The sequence below is a fragment of the Schistocerca gregaria genome, chromosome X (genome assembly GCF_023897955.1).
Source record: "Schistocerca gregaria isolate iqSchGreg1 chromosome X, iqSchGreg1.2, whole genome shotgun sequence".
Classification (NCBI taxonomy): Eukaryota; Metazoa; Arthropoda; class Insecta; order Orthoptera; family Acrididae; genus Schistocerca; species Schistocerca gregaria.
In genome coordinates this window covers 243,692,327-243,709,022 of record NC_064931.1, presented here as the reverse complement: position 1 = coordinate 243,709,022, position 16,696 = coordinate 243,692,327, and the positions used below count along the sequence as shown (strand labels likewise).

The 16,696-nt window shown below is 37.6% G+C and overlaps 1 protein-coding gene across 2 annotated transcripts in view; it reads right to left on the bottom strand.

The window, feature by feature from the left end:
* LOC126298351 (DNA damage-regulated autophagy modulator protein 2) overlaps positions 1 to 16,447 on the bottom strand; it is an 88,218-nt gene extending 71,771 nt beyond the window's left edge. The window contains exons 1-3 of one of the 2 annotated variants that reach the window (XM_049989646.1): positions 16,298 to 16,447; positions 15,794 to 15,878; positions 15,586 to 15,707 (exon numbers count right to left, since the gene is read on the bottom strand). In XM_049989646.1, the coding sequence (XP_049845603.1) occupies positions 15,586 to 15,707; positions 15,794 to 15,864 (193 nt within the window). In that variant the 5' untranslated portion in view covers positions 15,865 to 15,878; positions 16,298 to 16,447. The other variant, XM_049989647.1, reaches the window with a different exon arrangement.
* Positions 16,448 to 16,696: the final 249 nt, after the last annotated feature.

Sequence of the window (16,696 nt, the reverse complement as noted above, 5' to 3'; positions counted from 1 at the left end):
ATGATGACAATCTGCACTCCCATCGCGCACATCTTGTGAATGACTTCCTTCAGGACAATGACATCGCTACACTAGAGTGGCCAGCATGTTCTCCAGACATGAACCCTATCGAACATGCCTGGGATAGAAGAGCTGTTCACGGACAACGTGACCCACCAACCACTGAGGGATCTACGCAGAATCACCATTGAGGAGTGGGACAATATGGACCACCAGTGCCTTGATAGACTTGTGGATAGTATGCCATGATGAATACAGGCATGCAGCAATGAAAGAGGACGTGCTACTGGGTATTAGAGGTACCAGTGTGTACAGCAATCTGGACCACCACCTCTGAAGGTCTAGCTGTATGATGGTACAACATGCAATGTGTGGTTTTCATGAGCAATAAAAAGGGCGGAAATGATGTTTATGTTGATCTCTATTCCAGTTTTCTGTACAGGTTCCAGAACTCTTAGAACCGAGGTGATGCAAAACTTTTTTGATGTGTGTAGTAAATATAAAACTGTAGGTACATTTCACATTATTTGTATGGTAAATTCATCACTGAAGGGTGCACACTGACAGTCAGGCATATAAGGCTGCTACTTGCAATTAAGGGAGAAAACTCAAGAATGGTGAAGACTGACCTCTACATTACTGAGAAACTAAAAAATAACATCAGATCATAGCTCCCGTATGGTAAAAAAAAGTTCTTAGAAACTGTCAGAACAATTTATATGAAAATGGCTATATGATGTCTACTTTGTGGGCACATACATTAGATGACACTGAATTGCAGTAATACTTAACACTGGTAATTAAGCTGCTCTCTCAGCCAACAACAGTAGGGACAATATCCCACCCATTCCATATTTAATTGCAACACAAGTCTCCACAAATCGTTATTTACTTCACAAACAGTCTACAATGCAGACCATTTGAAATAACATGACATGCAAATTATGTACCACTCAGAATTCAAGAAAAAATAATAAAATAAGAGCCAATACTCTAAAAGCTGTGTTGTGGACAAAACTTCATAAAGTACTGCACTTCAAGAAGTATGTTTTATTGTAGAGAATAGTACATAAACAACAAAACACGGACTCCATGTCAGCTCACAAAATTCATGCACAACACTCAACCAAATAACATAACACACTGTCTTACAAACTGCAGTTCATGCACAATCGATACAACATTGATATGACCTTTAAACACAGCTTTAATGTGACTTTTGGAAATGTAAATCTGAAACACGCAAACAGGTAAGTATCAGATGCATTTTACACACATCAAATTATAGTATAATAGATATAAATTTGTGAATGTAATTAAACTGTAAGGGAATGTTGCCTAGAGTAATAACAAGTTACATTTGTTTTGTCACACAATAACTGAAGTGTTTATTTCAACTTGGAATATCATTTTAAGACTTTCTAAAATACAGTTTGAACGTGGCAACAATATCTTTTTTAAAAAAATATTCTGATCTACTTGAAAGGTATAATACAAGACATATGTGGTTTAATCTTTGACAATACTACACATGATGTGAAAGAGGTATAGTATTAGTAAGTACCTCAAAAAAAGGGAAGAAGATCTAGCTTGGAGAAATATTTTTAGTACATGGCTCATTAATGACAAACTTTTAAGGAGTAAACTTACAACCTGAGGATCAAAAATGATTCTACGAAAACCAAAAATGGTGACAATACATGTTCTTTAAAAAAATCATAATTACGCGCAGAATTTTCTACAAAAACTGCAAGTACTATTAAGCACAATTTTCAAGAAGACACCTCAAAAACACACGGGAGTTAATTTAATGTATGGGAGAACAGCAACTGATTGCAACTAATGTGTAGCACAGCTAGATCACGAGTCACATGGAGTAGATGTATAAGGCATATTCCATTTTTGTTATTCTGACATCTGTTTGCACCAGTATCATTCTCATTTCTATGAGCGAAGTACAGACAACCGAAATGACAATGCAGGAAAGAGAAGCTAAAGAGCCAACAAAAGATAAGGAGAGTGTTGTAAGTAATACTCCTGCCATGCAGATTCACTTCTACATACATGCACACAGAAGGAGAAATGAGTCAGTGGAACAATAATGCTTTCAACAAACAAAAACTAAATGAGACTCAGTTTCCCATCAATCAGTAATAAAAGTACATAGTTTCAGTCTTGTATCATCTAACTGAGTATTTTCACAAGCTGCTTAGCTGTAGCAGCTTCATAACATTGACATATAAATGCAGTAATACGAACACAACAGTTGGTAATGGTTATAGAATGCTGACACCTCCACCCCCTCTGAATTTTCCATAGTTTCTGTACACTGTACATACATAGTATGAACCAAAATACACATTGGAAGTTGGATCATGTAATAATTACTCTGAAGCTTAAGATATGAAAAGTACCTTAAATATGGAGTAAATGTTGGCTACAACACATTAACACAGAAATTAGAAATTGTAAAACAAACACAGAGTATTCTGATCTACAAAAATACAAACCTGTGAATTTTTTCTAACCAATACCACTCAATCCTAACACTTTCAAATATGTGAATTCTTTTTTCACATATTATACTAGTGCATAACAACAATGAATACAAGTTAGAGTATTCTATACAGCTGTTTCCATATATGGCACTGAACATCCCAAGTTTGATGGTGTGTTTACCCAATGAGCAATATAGCCCTCCAATTCAAGTGATCCTACATGTGCTCATTGCCTGACCTCCAACAAAACTGTGAATTACTGAAGGTCTCAGTACCTAGTTATAGCGGTCTGACAATTGGGCTATGTTATATCCTTTAATACATGTCTGTTTTACGTACTCTTTGGTGTTTTCCAGCTCTGATGGATGGAATGGGCAGCAAAATTTTAATAAACTGACGGCCTGAACCCAAGACTTGCTTAGACTGAAACCCCCACTCCCATTAATAATGTTTCAGACATCCGTATTTCAACAAACTCCTTAATTATATGTCCCAGAAACTTGGTACCTGCTGCAAAGAATTGGTTCTTTGCAAGCCCGCCATACACACTAGTATTATAAAAGTATCAACAGAAATACAGTGGCTTGTATAGGAGTATAGTGACTGTGCCTCAAATTATTGCAGAAAAAAATCAACAATACCTGTGGAAGAGCATGAAAATTCGTAATGAAAACCCAAGGAGCACTTTCCTGCATTATACTGGCCACTTCACTGGAAAAATTGGTAGATTCCTTTGAAAACATGGCATGCAAAGCACAGTTCACTACCACAAATAAAGGTAAAATGTTTGCTCTGCAGTGTTAAAGACAATTTAGATCCCTGAAAACAGTGTACATCAGCATTTTGTGCAAATGTAACATTTCACATGCAGGACAGACCATCAGAATAGTGTATGATAAGGACACAATCTACTGAAACAGTCAAGCACATCTGCTGTTGTTGAACAATGGTGGCTATGTTATCCTGACATGAGATACACCAAAACCAGTACCATGGTGAAAGTTACAAGTTTCTGGTGCAATGCAGTTATGGTATCTATTGAAATGAAAGTCAGAAAAGCTTATACACAAGAATGTAGCTTTCAATTTAAGTATGGGTTATGACCCAGCACCCAGTGTATTAAGATCTTTCCTGTCAATGCATCTGTCAGAGGTGGAAAACGCCAAGAAGATATGCATTGTATGGATAAAGGCACCACTAAAGGAAAAATGTTCATCAAAGGACACAGGGGACTGGGAGTCAAACTGTTATGAACAGGGGTACAATACCAACAATACCTTACATTCTGGTTTGAGTCCACGCAGAAGCACCTGAAGGCAATTAAGTCAGTCATCAAAATATTCTAACCCTAAAGCATGCCATCAATCAATCAAGCTATGAAGAAACTTAGAAATCACATCACATTGAAAGTATGTCATGAGGACTATACTGTTTGCCCGTGACCTGACGATGCATGTGTAATTATTCCTAAAAAAATCGCCAAATAACATCACATATTTGTTATATAAAAAAAGTAATTGTGAATTGGTGAAAGTCAAATACCAAATCTAGGGACTCAACATTTTAGGATGAATGAGTCTCTCTGCAGACATTACTGAGAAAAGAGAAGCAACAAGGAGGCATGCAATAGCTTTGGAAGAAATGCCGTCACTAAGGCACAATCTGACCAAAGTGTAACACAGGTAAATTTTCATGCATGGAATGCTCACATGAAGCATTACAAAAAGGAATCTAAACATGGGAAATAAACTGGCATATAATTTGTTTCTGAAGGATGTGTATGAAACAGCACTGTGGCATACACAAGTTTTTAAGCACAGAGGGAAGCTGTGTAAAGATCACCTATCAGATTTTTAGACATTGCCAGCTGTCTAGTAGTTGCAGAAATCTAGGAATCACAAGGGTCTTTGCTGTCTCTTGAAGTTGTAGCTCAGACTAAAATGGATTTTATGCTCTTAAACTATGTCATAGAAGGGGAAAAATCTCTTTTGGCAATTGTTTCCATATTTATTAATTTTCACCACAACTTAGGCTTTGAGTTATGACTCATTGTCTACTACTACTGGGAAAGATATTTTGCATTGTCATTTGCAACAGATGACGAGGTTCCCGGATATTTCGTTAGTAGAGAATACTTCCAAGTTCACAGTCCTTGGCAGTTCCTGCCTTTGGCCTACCACGGGAACATTTAACTTACTAATGCTTTAATGACATCAACTTCACAGAAACATCAGTCATAACAGACCTGAGTAAAATTCTATGATTGAATGTGCAAGCTTATTGACCTCTAAGATCGTGCCCCACTGAAACTCACTCATTTTCTAAACACACTCTTTCTAATGAGAACAAGCAGAAGTCTTTTTTAAACATTACTTCTGAATATAATTACATCCAGTTATTTGAAATAGATTTACATTTTGGAGTTACTAATGATTCAGTAATCAAAATTTTTAATGTTTTTATACAACATACTTTGTGTCAAAATTTCTTTATGATTTTGGATGTTCTCATAAATATACAAGTAACAAACTTTGAGACCTCAAGCTAGTCTGAAAGTGATTTGGAGGAAGCTGGGAAACGCATGTGAGGTTGCTGACTGACAGCAGATCCTGTCTTCTACCAACTACACGCCAAGCATTTTTTTTTTAATGACATCATCTAGATCACTAACTCACATCGACAGATGGCAACTGTGCACTCAGATTCAGGGGTACCTGGATAATTGAGATACAGAGAAAGTCAGAATTCTCTAACAAACTGTCACCTAGAATTCAAACATACCGGTACATAGGTACCTTCAACACCACCGCACTAACTCCACGTGGAAAATTACACACCCTAGTCTCAGAGCCAGATCGAGAAAAAATCCTGATACAAACTCTCGAAGAAACATTATTCACCGATGAAGACACAACAGACTATGGTAACTACTAGATCTTCAAGAACAAAACAGAAAAATGACTAATGGCACTCTGCTTTTGGGCATGGCCTTTGTGATACACAAAATTATAGTCAACTGAATCACGAACAATGGCCTCAAGAACATGTGCGTACAATGTGCCAACAAAATTACATATTAATCAATGTCCCTGCGTCCACTGACAAACTACAGAAAAAACCCACATGACATTGAAAATTTTCTGGGCCAAATTTAAGAAAGTCACAGCAAAAATCACTACAAAAGACGTGAAGATCCTGCTGGGTGATTTAAATACCCAAATGGGCAACGGAACAGTATCCAGCTCACAGATTCATAAACAAAAATGACACAAGATTTGTCAAACTATGCCAACAAAGGCTTAAATATCATGTCAACACCTTTGTGAAAAGTTCTGCAAAAACAAAGAATTTGAGATCCTCCATACAAGGAATTGGTGAATGTAAGATGTAAGATCAAACATGTAACCATTTCCTACCTCCTACAGGAAAACTTTTCCTATCTTCTACACAACAAAATTGACAACGATCAAAGTCTGCAGGACGGTGAACATCGACTCAGGCCACTATTTAACGAGAATCAAATTGGAATTTGCCTCAAAGAAAATATGCTACAGAAAAGCATAGCTACAAAAATTCAATACAAGCAAAATCGGATAAACCAACCTTATTAATAAATTATGAAAAAAGAACATGCAAACACCTAGCAAAAGTACCACACCAAAATCACATTAAAGGCAAAAGAATTAATCTCACTTAAGATGGACTCCAGATACCCCTGGTGAAGTTCAGAACATAAAAAAGCAGTGGAAGAACACAGACAAGCTTCTCTTAAGTACAAGAGTAAGAAAACACCAGAAAAAAACAAAACAGATCTATGAAATCATGCATGTGACAAAAACCATTAAACAAACCAAGAGAAAATAAATCATGGAACAACTGGATGCCATCAAAGATGATTTTTGCAAATACAACACATGAGATTTCTGTAGGACTTTTGCCCCAAACCACCTGTAAGATTCTGTGACAAAATCTCCACTTACACCCACACTGAATCCCTCTCTTACTTACAAGAAAAGATTCATGGGCATATCCTAAAACTAAAAAATAACAAAGCTCTCGGAGAAGAACTATTGAAAAATCTCAAAGATCTGCACAAATCATGACAGAGATTAGACAGACAGAAAAACTTCCCAAAGACTGGAAATGCATCCTAATTCACCTGCTACACAAAAAGGCAACACAACAGATTTAAATAACTATTAACAAACTTCGTTTCCACAAGTTACACACAAAACACTGCGAGGATGCCTCCTCCAAAGAGTTCACAAGCAACTCAACCACAAAACTGGTGAATATTTAGCTAGCTTCCACACTGGTCAGAATCATACAGAGCACATCTTCAATTTAAAAACAACATTAAAATACAAAGCACTCAGGAACAACCTGATTTTATGCTCCTTTGTAGACTTCCAGAAAGTGTATGACTCAGTTGATACAAAATCCCTTTCCATTATCCTTGAAGAACAGGGACTCTAGCCCAAAGCTCTAAATCTCATCAAACAAACGTTCACCAACACAACCTCCAAAGTAAAGTTCTGGGTGAGATATCAGAACCATTTCTGATTAAAACCAGTGTTTGAGAGGGCAGTGGTCTGTCTCCAAGGAGATCATTACACTGTGTACAACAGACAAAAAAATACCCTATGGATATACAATGAATGCATGTTAATATGCAAATTACTGTATTTACACAGTGTTAGTACCAAGAACAATCTGGATAACAGGAACATATATAACAGTCACCTCCTCTTATCCAGTTTTCCCCCAGTTACCATGCATTGGCTGGTAAGTAACTTTCTCTGAATGAACATAAATGTTGTTATTGGATGTGGAGGATATGTTCCTCCAAAACTATGTTCTCTGAATCCACATTAGATTAATCACATCTGAATACATCTAGTACTCCGCTGTTCGTGTTATTGGGAATGGGCACATTTTTGGAAACTGAGTGTGATGTCCAAGTCTCTGTGACCTGTTCAAGATTAAATATCTTTAATACTGTGTAGGAACCAAAGATGAATAGCAACCAGCTTTTACCTTACACGCTTCTTATTATGTGTAGGTACAAAATTTCCTGGGTATCATTGGCAACAGAACACATTTGCACACTAACTTGTAGAACATTTCGTAATTAAAAAATAAAAGAATTTTTTTCAAATTATTTTTCAAGTCTTATCTATGACTTCTGGTTGTCAGCTTTATTATTCTTGTATTTTAGATGGTATTTACACACTGTATTCTGTTTATTGGTGTCTGGTTTTCATCTGAGGAACCATTTGTACAGTGTGCTGTGCAGGTCACATTTTGTCATTTCTTGTGAATGCTAGATTTCTTAACATGTGTAATCAGACTGTAAACCATTCACTTACTACTTCACTATATCATTTGTGTAATGAAATTAAAGCAAAGCCAAACAACAAAATTGCTGTCTTACAATGTGGACTTTCACAATTAGTATTTATTTTAGTTAAAACTTCTGGGCTAAGGGTCTGTGGCTGATACCTGAAAGTATTCCACGAAATTTCGTCTCCCAGTGTCGCCGACAAAACATCAGGGAATGGTTTTAAGTATCACCCACAGTCTCTCAGGCTGGAAGTTTTAACTGAAACATACTATCATCTTACATGACTTTCCACTGAACGTCTGTTTCAGTATAAGTGAGTGAAAACATCACTTATGTTTCATTTTATGAATGCTTTAGTATATCTAGAATAATTTTATCCTAAGATCCCAAACTTGGAATGACATACAGTATAGTAAAACTATTATCACCTGTCTAACTGATGACATGATAAGAGGGCAGGCAAATCTGAATCTCAAAACAGTCACAAGGAGCATGGAACTGATTAAAAGACATTAATATACAATGAAACTTCATACTCAGAAGACAATATTTACATACAGTACAGTATGTTCAATTAGTATTCAGTTGGCGTTCACAGCAGGAGACTCAGAGAAATATAATACTTATTTCGATTGGATTTTACAGCATGTTATCAATGAATCACACATTCAACTATTACAGAATGTAAGACGTATGGGACGACGGAAGTGTCCGATCCCACCCGTTGGCTTTGACCCATGGCGCAAGGCAGTTGAGGTGTGTGACGTCATGACAGCACGGAGTTTGGTTTGTGAGTGTGGCGTGTTTGTTGGTGTTGTTGTGTTGCTGTACGTAGTGCACTCTGGTGGTATGTATAGGGGTTTCGTGCTGCGTGGTGTTTTGGGTTCAGTTTGGTGTTACTACACGTTCTGGGTGGTTCTGGTTTTGGCTGTGTGTAGAGAGGAATTGTTTTCAGTAAGTTAACAATTTAGTGTTTGTTGTGTAAAAGTTATTGTATGCTGTTGGCTGTAGGTCATGTGTTAATTTAATTTGTTGACGCTGTTGTTAGGTATGGATATGACTGACAAAATTAACAGTGTGGGTTTGCATGCTGAGATGGAGGCGAGTCCGATGGAGCTGATTAAGTTTCTGCAGCTGTTTGGCTTGTTGGCGGAGGTTGTGAAGTGTGCTGTTTGTGGTCATTACATGAAATAGGCAAAAGTTCCGGCATCTTGGACCAGGGACGTTATATGTGGCGGTGCCATAGGGATAACCTATGGTGCTCCATACGTCGCGGTGTGAGTGAGAGGAGTGTGCTTGACTGGTTTTCGTTTTGTCGTGAAGTGTGTTTATTAAGTACAGGGGTAAGTTGGGTGGGCCTGGGGTTGTGGTGGAGGTGGACGAGTTGCAGTTTGGGAAAATGAAGTGTGGGAGGGGTAAGTTTGAGGTTGGCGTCTGGGTGTGGTGGGCCGTTGTATAGGGGGATGGGTGTTGGGAATGTGTTTTTAGGGTTTTGGATAGTTTCTGATGATTTTTCTTATTGTAGGGGGTTGGATGAGGGAGCGTAAAATCATTTAGTAGTGAACCATAGTTTTAGAGTTTAAAAATTATGAGACAGGGGCTTGTACAAATGTCATAAGGGGGAGGGGGGATGTGAAGGACTGTTAAGCCAGTTCTTGCGAGGAGGAAGAGGCGTTCTCCTAACCTTCAGTCTCATTTAGATGAGTACTGTTAGCGGAAGAGCGTTCCTGAGGGCCATTGTTTTTTCAGGTTTTTTTAAGGCCTATCAGTAAGATGTACAAGCTGAAGGTGGTTGGTTAGGGTGGTTTGTGTGGATGGGTGGCTGCGGCTCGTGGGAGGGTAGGGGGGAAGGGCGGGGAAGGGGGCGGGGAGTGGGTGGTTAGTCGTTGGTAGTGTTTGTGTAAGTGTCAGGAGGGGGGGGGGTTGGTTTGTGATTTAGTTGTGGAGGATCTATTTTGTTGCAGTTTTTGTCGAGTTGTTGTGGCTGGTGGGGTGGTTCCGAGTTGTGTGGTATTGCTGATTTGGTATCATGTGTTGGTTTGTAGGTATGTAATTGAAGAAAAGTTTTAGATTACAATGTGTGGTCGTATCTGTGGGTGTTTTGGTTTCGGGAGCCACTGCTGATGTATGTAGGTGAAGTGAACCATTAGATTCAAAGGTGTGGGCATTGTTGTGGGTGGTTTGGTATCAGGAGCTGCTGTTGACCTATATAGATGACGGGCAGTGTTCGATTCCAATGGGTGGTTGTAGCTGTGGGTGTTCTCGTATCGGGAGCTGCTGTTGAGCTATATAGGTCAAGGGATGTGTCCGATTCCAGAGGACATTGTGTTTAGTAGAATTTGGGGAGTTTTGTGCTGTCAGTTTTTTTTTTGTCGTTTTGTGTTTTTTGGTATGGTAGTGTGTGTCTAAATTTGTTTATATTTAATAGAGGGAAACATTCCATGTGGGAATAATATATCTAAAAACAAAGATGATGTGACTTACCAAGCAGACATTTGTAAAGACAAAGAGTTTGGGCAGAGATGTCAGTCGAGGCAGAAGTACAGAGGCAAAGGTGATGTTGAAAGACAGGTGAGGTATGAGCGGCAGCAACTTGAAATTAGAGGAGGTTGAGGCCCGGCAGATAACGAGAAGAGAGGATATACTGATAAGTCTTTCCGCTCCCGGGATTGGAATGACTCCTTACCCTCTCCCTTAAAACCCACATCCTTCCGTCTTTCCCTCTCCTTCCCTCTTTCCTTTGTTTATATTTAGTTTGTCCCCAGGCAAAACCCCCCCATATTCCATGCTTGTCCCGTTCGTTTGATTAGGTTTTTTGTGGAAGGTGTGTGTGTGTCAGGTTTTTGATGTATTTTCGTGTTTCTTGTCACGTTTACGTAATGACGTAACAGGTGCCATATTAGAGTCATTGTGGATGGTCATTTCCGCTATATTTGTGATGTCATGGATCAGAGCAGACGGGTGGAATTGGACACTTCCATATTTTCAGACATACAGTACATTCCAGAAAAAACACACTCATAGTTAGCATTACCCCAGGCTAACACCACGAAACACCAATACAGGAACTTTATAGCTATGACTACAAATCAAAATCTGCTGTGAAACAAAACATAAATTTTGCATCAACAACATGGAGATATGAGATTCAAGAAGTGACCAATGGATGATGTCACTAACAACCTGTATGAATTACCTAAACAGAAGCCACAGGACTAATGAGACCTCCACAGGAATAGAGGGTTTTGGGCATGGCTGCTTTTGTTTTTAACACCTCCAAATATATTAACCACTAGAAAAATTAGAGAACAGTGGGACAATAGAGGTTTTTATTGGGACTGTAAATGTAACCATGGGATGTGCTATTGTAATGACACATTTGTTGCCCTCCCAAAGCTACAACCAAACTTCAGCCTTACAACCTAATCTGTGCTTACGGTGGCATCACTGGTCAAAGCAGAATGGTAATATTGCAATGGAAGGTGATATGCAAATGGCTAAATAAAACAGTTTTGCTGTCATAAAGGAAATACAAATAGGAGAACTACATTTAGCTAGTTCCGCAAACATTTCTTTTTAAAAACAAAAACTACTTGAAATTTCCCACTGATACTGCACAGAATCCTGTTCAAAGGAGTGCATTACCCAAGAGGACAGAAACTTGCAAGATCCGGTGAACATTGCAATGCAAACAAATGAAATTTTATGAAATATAATACATCATTTTTTTTACATGACTACACTAAACATATCGAATAACCCAATTACTGCAAGAATTGCATGAATAACCAGAAATCTGTGAGATATTAGGAAGCAGTAAACAGATTTTAGAAGGAAGAGAACAGGGCATAATGTGCTATTGATAATCAGACCATTAGGAGCAGGAAGTCAGTCCCGTCCTTCACTAATTTACGCAAATCATTGTAATGCCTAAATCTGTATAGCTATGAGGACTGACGTGGTGACCTAAAATGTTATCTAATGACTCTAGTAAGACAGTCAATGACTTCAGGCTACAATAATGATTACTGTCTCTGAAATCAACAAATATCAGATAATATTAATCAGACAGACACTGTAACCTGTGGTAAAAATGACAAATGAAATAGGGCAAATTTAATTTTTTAAATCCTAAAATATTCACAGACTCCAGTACTGGTGTTGGTACACTTCCCTTTCCCACAACTTTCTACTTTCTGGTTCATATTTTTTTATATAGTCTGAAAGTCCATCATGATGGATGCTGTTGTATGTTTAAATGGCTTGCAATTTTTGACAGCTTGGCACAAAGAATGTTGAGATGAGCATTATTGCCAGAACACACGGTGGGCTGCAAAGAAGCAACAGAGGCTCGATTGCATACTCTAATATTTAATGGTGGTGACACATCAGAGTGCAGCATACCAACGAAACTGGTGGTGGTGGTGCTGGAGGGGAAGCTTACTGAACATGGACACTACCAGAGCAATACTGCTGTTGCCCATACTGTGACCCAAGTATTAAAAGTCACATGTTATTTTCATAAAATATTAAAATTGAAGTTATATTTTCTCAGCTTACAACACATAGTGAAGCAATTTGAAAACAAAGACACACTCATTATCTGGCTGTTATGTTTAAGACAGCAATGAGACACAACTGAATTCTTCAAACTAGCATCCATAAGATAAGGTATCTGTTTCAAAAGTACTCCTTTCCAGTGTGTATTTTACTGTTCTGTCTCATCATACTACTGCTCATTCATCAGCGAACCTCATTTTCTTCAGCTGTTTCCTGAGTAAACTGAACCTATCAACACAGGATGCTGGTTTCACCTTTTTATGTGAAATGGGCATGTGATGCACGAACAAAGAGAAAACACAACACACATTTCTTTTGGGTCCATATGAGGTGTTTTAAGTTGCAAGTTGGCGAAGCCATCGAATGTTAATATGAAATCTTAGAAGTGGTGACATACTGATCTTTAGAGAAGCTTGAAGTCTATTTCGCTGAAAGTGACAGCTTAGTTGTGAGTCGACAAAGCAGTATTTAACACTTAAGGTTCTTCCATGTCAATTCAATATAGCATTCAACCTCACCTACTCAGATTTATTTTAGATGTATTGCATTCAGTGATGCAGATAAGTGAGAAAACACCAATCTGCAGAGGTATGTGACAAATCGTGAACACAGTCAGATCTCTGCAAAGTTTGGCAATTGTACGATATTTAAGGTATAAAGCTTGTATCACTGAAAAGTTAATGAGTAGTGCTTTACACTGACATGTGACATGGTGGGCTTCTAAGAATTTTCACATTCAGGGTCATTGGCCTTGACCTCAAATATCGAAAAACAACCCACCTTTAATTTTTTTGAAAAAAAAAAAAAAAACAAAAAATGTACTGCCCCAGTATGTTACTATAAACACGGTAAATATCAAGTCAGTGCACCAAAGCCATCATGAACAAAAATTTATTTCGCTTTGGTATTTCAGAACAGAAGACAATAGTAGCCGCTATTTTAAACCAGTCATCATTAGCTTCACAGGTGTAGATTATTTACTGAAACTGCAGAGTACACAGCCTGTGAAGTAATGTTTAGTAATACTTTGTAAAAAAAATGTATTTCAAGTCAAAACTGTTGCAATTCATTTAAAGAAGTAGGTCATGCAAAACTAAAGAAGAATTTCAGAAATGTTCAGGAGTGGGTGGTAAACAAGTGTCTTAATATATTGTCAGATGGTGTTACGTCAGCTGTGCTCGGTACTTCCACAGAAGATGTTAAGTGTAGGTGAAATATCGTTGTATCTGGCATTGGATCTTTTAAATACTTCTAAGCAAAAACTAAGAAAGTCTGCCTTAGTATTGGAGCATACTTATGTGGGAGAACTGAAAAAAGAACAGTGTGAAAAAATTGAAGAAAGATAAACCATAGCCCAGCTGAAAGATAAGTTTCACAAGACTGTATGATGTGTATGTGACAAACTACAAATTTTGAGCGTGAAAAAAAAAAATGAAGAAGGAGAAATCATAGCCCAGGTGAAAGATAAGTTTCACAAGACAGTATTTATTTCTGACAAAATACAAATTTTGACAGTACTTACAATGAGATGGAATATAAGAAAAACAATGAAAGACTCTTCTGCTTCAGGTAACAAGGTGTGAGACGCATAACAGTTAATAGCAGAACATGGTACAACAGTGACACCAAATCCAAAGCCCACTAAGACGTATTGTGAAAAAACTGTTGAACTACATGACTTTTGAATAATCATAATGTGAGGAGCAGTGTGATGCCAGAAAGAAAGACTATGTGAATGTGAAAGAAAATGAAATTAGAGTACATAAACAGAAGCAGCTAGAGTTGCACAATATTGAGGAATTGTATAGATATTTCAAACACACAGAACCTATATATAAATACTGAATATGTTAGTGGCCAGCGAAGAGTGAGTGATCACTGTCTCAAAAGGAATGCTGTCAACAGACATACAGGAATTTGTTGCTGTTCTGTGTGGTAGTCACAGGGTGTTGCATACCTCTTACAATATTATGAAGAAGCAAGTGAAGTACAGATCAGCCTCTTGCATCCACATGGACCATCTCCATCATTTTTAATTCCTACCATACCAGGCACTTGTGTTATCAAAAGATGTGACCGTCTTGCAAGACTGGATCCCGTGGTACAAACTGGAAGGATATACTCTCTCCCCACATAATATCTGGTGAACATTAACAATTTAATTATAGGAGACTTGTGAAACAAGATGTTACCACTTTTTATTGTATTTTCATAGAAACTACATGGTAAATGGTTCATAATATAATTACAATAATACAAACAACATTTGTCCTACATTATGTATGAATTGTATTTTTTAATAATTTGTATTTCATATTTATATGCTACCTTCTCCATTTTGATAGTGTACAGATGCTGAAGAAATTAATTTTTAGGCAAGACAACTTTGGTGTGTTATCTTGATATTTAACATATTTATAGTGCATACTGGAGCAGTACATTAAACTTAAAAAAAATTGAAGGTGTGGTGTTTGAGATAATCAACATCATAGGTTAAGATTATTGACCTTGAATGTGAAAATCGCAGAAACCTTCCATTTTGCATATAAAACTAAAGCTCTGCTCGTTAGCTTTTCAGTGATATGGCTTCATTGCAGTATCTGGATTAGAACCAGTTAGAAGAGACAGATGCGTGTAAATTTTGCACAATTACCAAACAGTTCAGACCTGTAACTTTCTTCACAATTGTCATAGACCAATGCAAATTAGTAGTCTGTCTTGTATGGCTCACTCTTTGCGCCAAATTTTAAAGAAATCTGTGATGGTTATTTTGACGATGTTACTTTACTGGCTTGAACTGACATGGAATTACCCCTCGGCTAATCTGTTCCTTCAACCATGTTCACATGTTGCCACAGCAGCTGATTTATGCCATCCACAGGACATGTTCAGAGATGGTGCTGATGGAAAGGAAGCTTACTGACAAACAGATGGCAGTGTGATGAAACTGACGAGTGGAACAGAAGTTGGCATTTCAAAATAAGACGATATCTTTTTATCCTGATAACACTATTTTATGACAGTTACTTTGAAAAGCACAAAAACTTTTAATCGATGATTTTAACGTGGATAGTCAGATGGTATTAGAATCAGAGTTTTGTAATTTAGACAAAGCAAGGAAATCGGTTACTGATATTTACCAATAATCTAGAGAAGTAGTCTGTGACAACTTATCATACTCACATAGAAGTGTCCCAACGTTAAGCAGCTGGCCAAATATGCAGCTCTCTGGAGAATATGTCCCCGTATCACTAATGTACGGAAAGTCTGGCTCTACATGTCCAAGAAGAACGGCTATAATATAGCTGTAAAGTATTGAGAAAAACATGCCGATATTTATTTACTAATATCAGTCGATGTGTATTATCAGAAGCAAGGAGCAAATACATACGTCGCTAAAAAAGTTGCTGGGAAAAGAATGAAGACGGCCAAAGGCAAAACATCCAGTCGTTCAAATGCCATTTGTACACCAAACACTGTAAACATAATAAATGCACTCATAGAGAACTTACTCATCCAAGAAATATCATCGAACAGGTAATTCATTATGAGGGATTATTAAAACCGTAAGACGTCATGAAGTAATGCCAGGGTGACTTCTTTGTTTAAACATACATTTTGGGTCACCTGCGCCAAAAAATAAGGTGAACCATCAATAACTGCAAGTAATATCCGGCAACGTCAACACACGATTCAGACGTAAAAATGCTTGTCATTTCCATAGGAGACAGTGCTGTCATTGGCACAGACAGGGGGTACAAGTTAAAAGCGTTGACTTTTGGAAATATTCTCAGAAATCTTCTCGGAATACACGAGTGTATAATAATTTCGTTCTCATAAAACCGGCAGTAAAGCTTTTCATTATAATTACAGTGTCACAATGTTTCGAACTTACGTCTCGGCAGTCAACAAACTTTCAGTCTGTTTTCTATTAAAAGTTCCTATAATTATAATATCACAATTCTATCACATAGCTCCATACGAGCAATAAAAATAAACACGTTTGACAACAACTGCAACAAACCTAACAAGGAAAAACTTTAAATCAAAGATACTCAGACTCATCAGAGATGTAGCTTCAGTGACAAATCAAATTAGCAACTAACTGCAAGAAATGGCATGTACCGCGGTACGAACTAGGGAGGTATTACGTTAAAAGCACACAGGAAAGCCTTGTTTACGTGCAAGACCAATAGAAATTAACAATTTTATCGTGCACATCTTCAGGAAACACGGGAGCCTTGATACTGTAAGGAAAACCACTTCTAAGAGAATTTAAAGCGTATGAGATTAG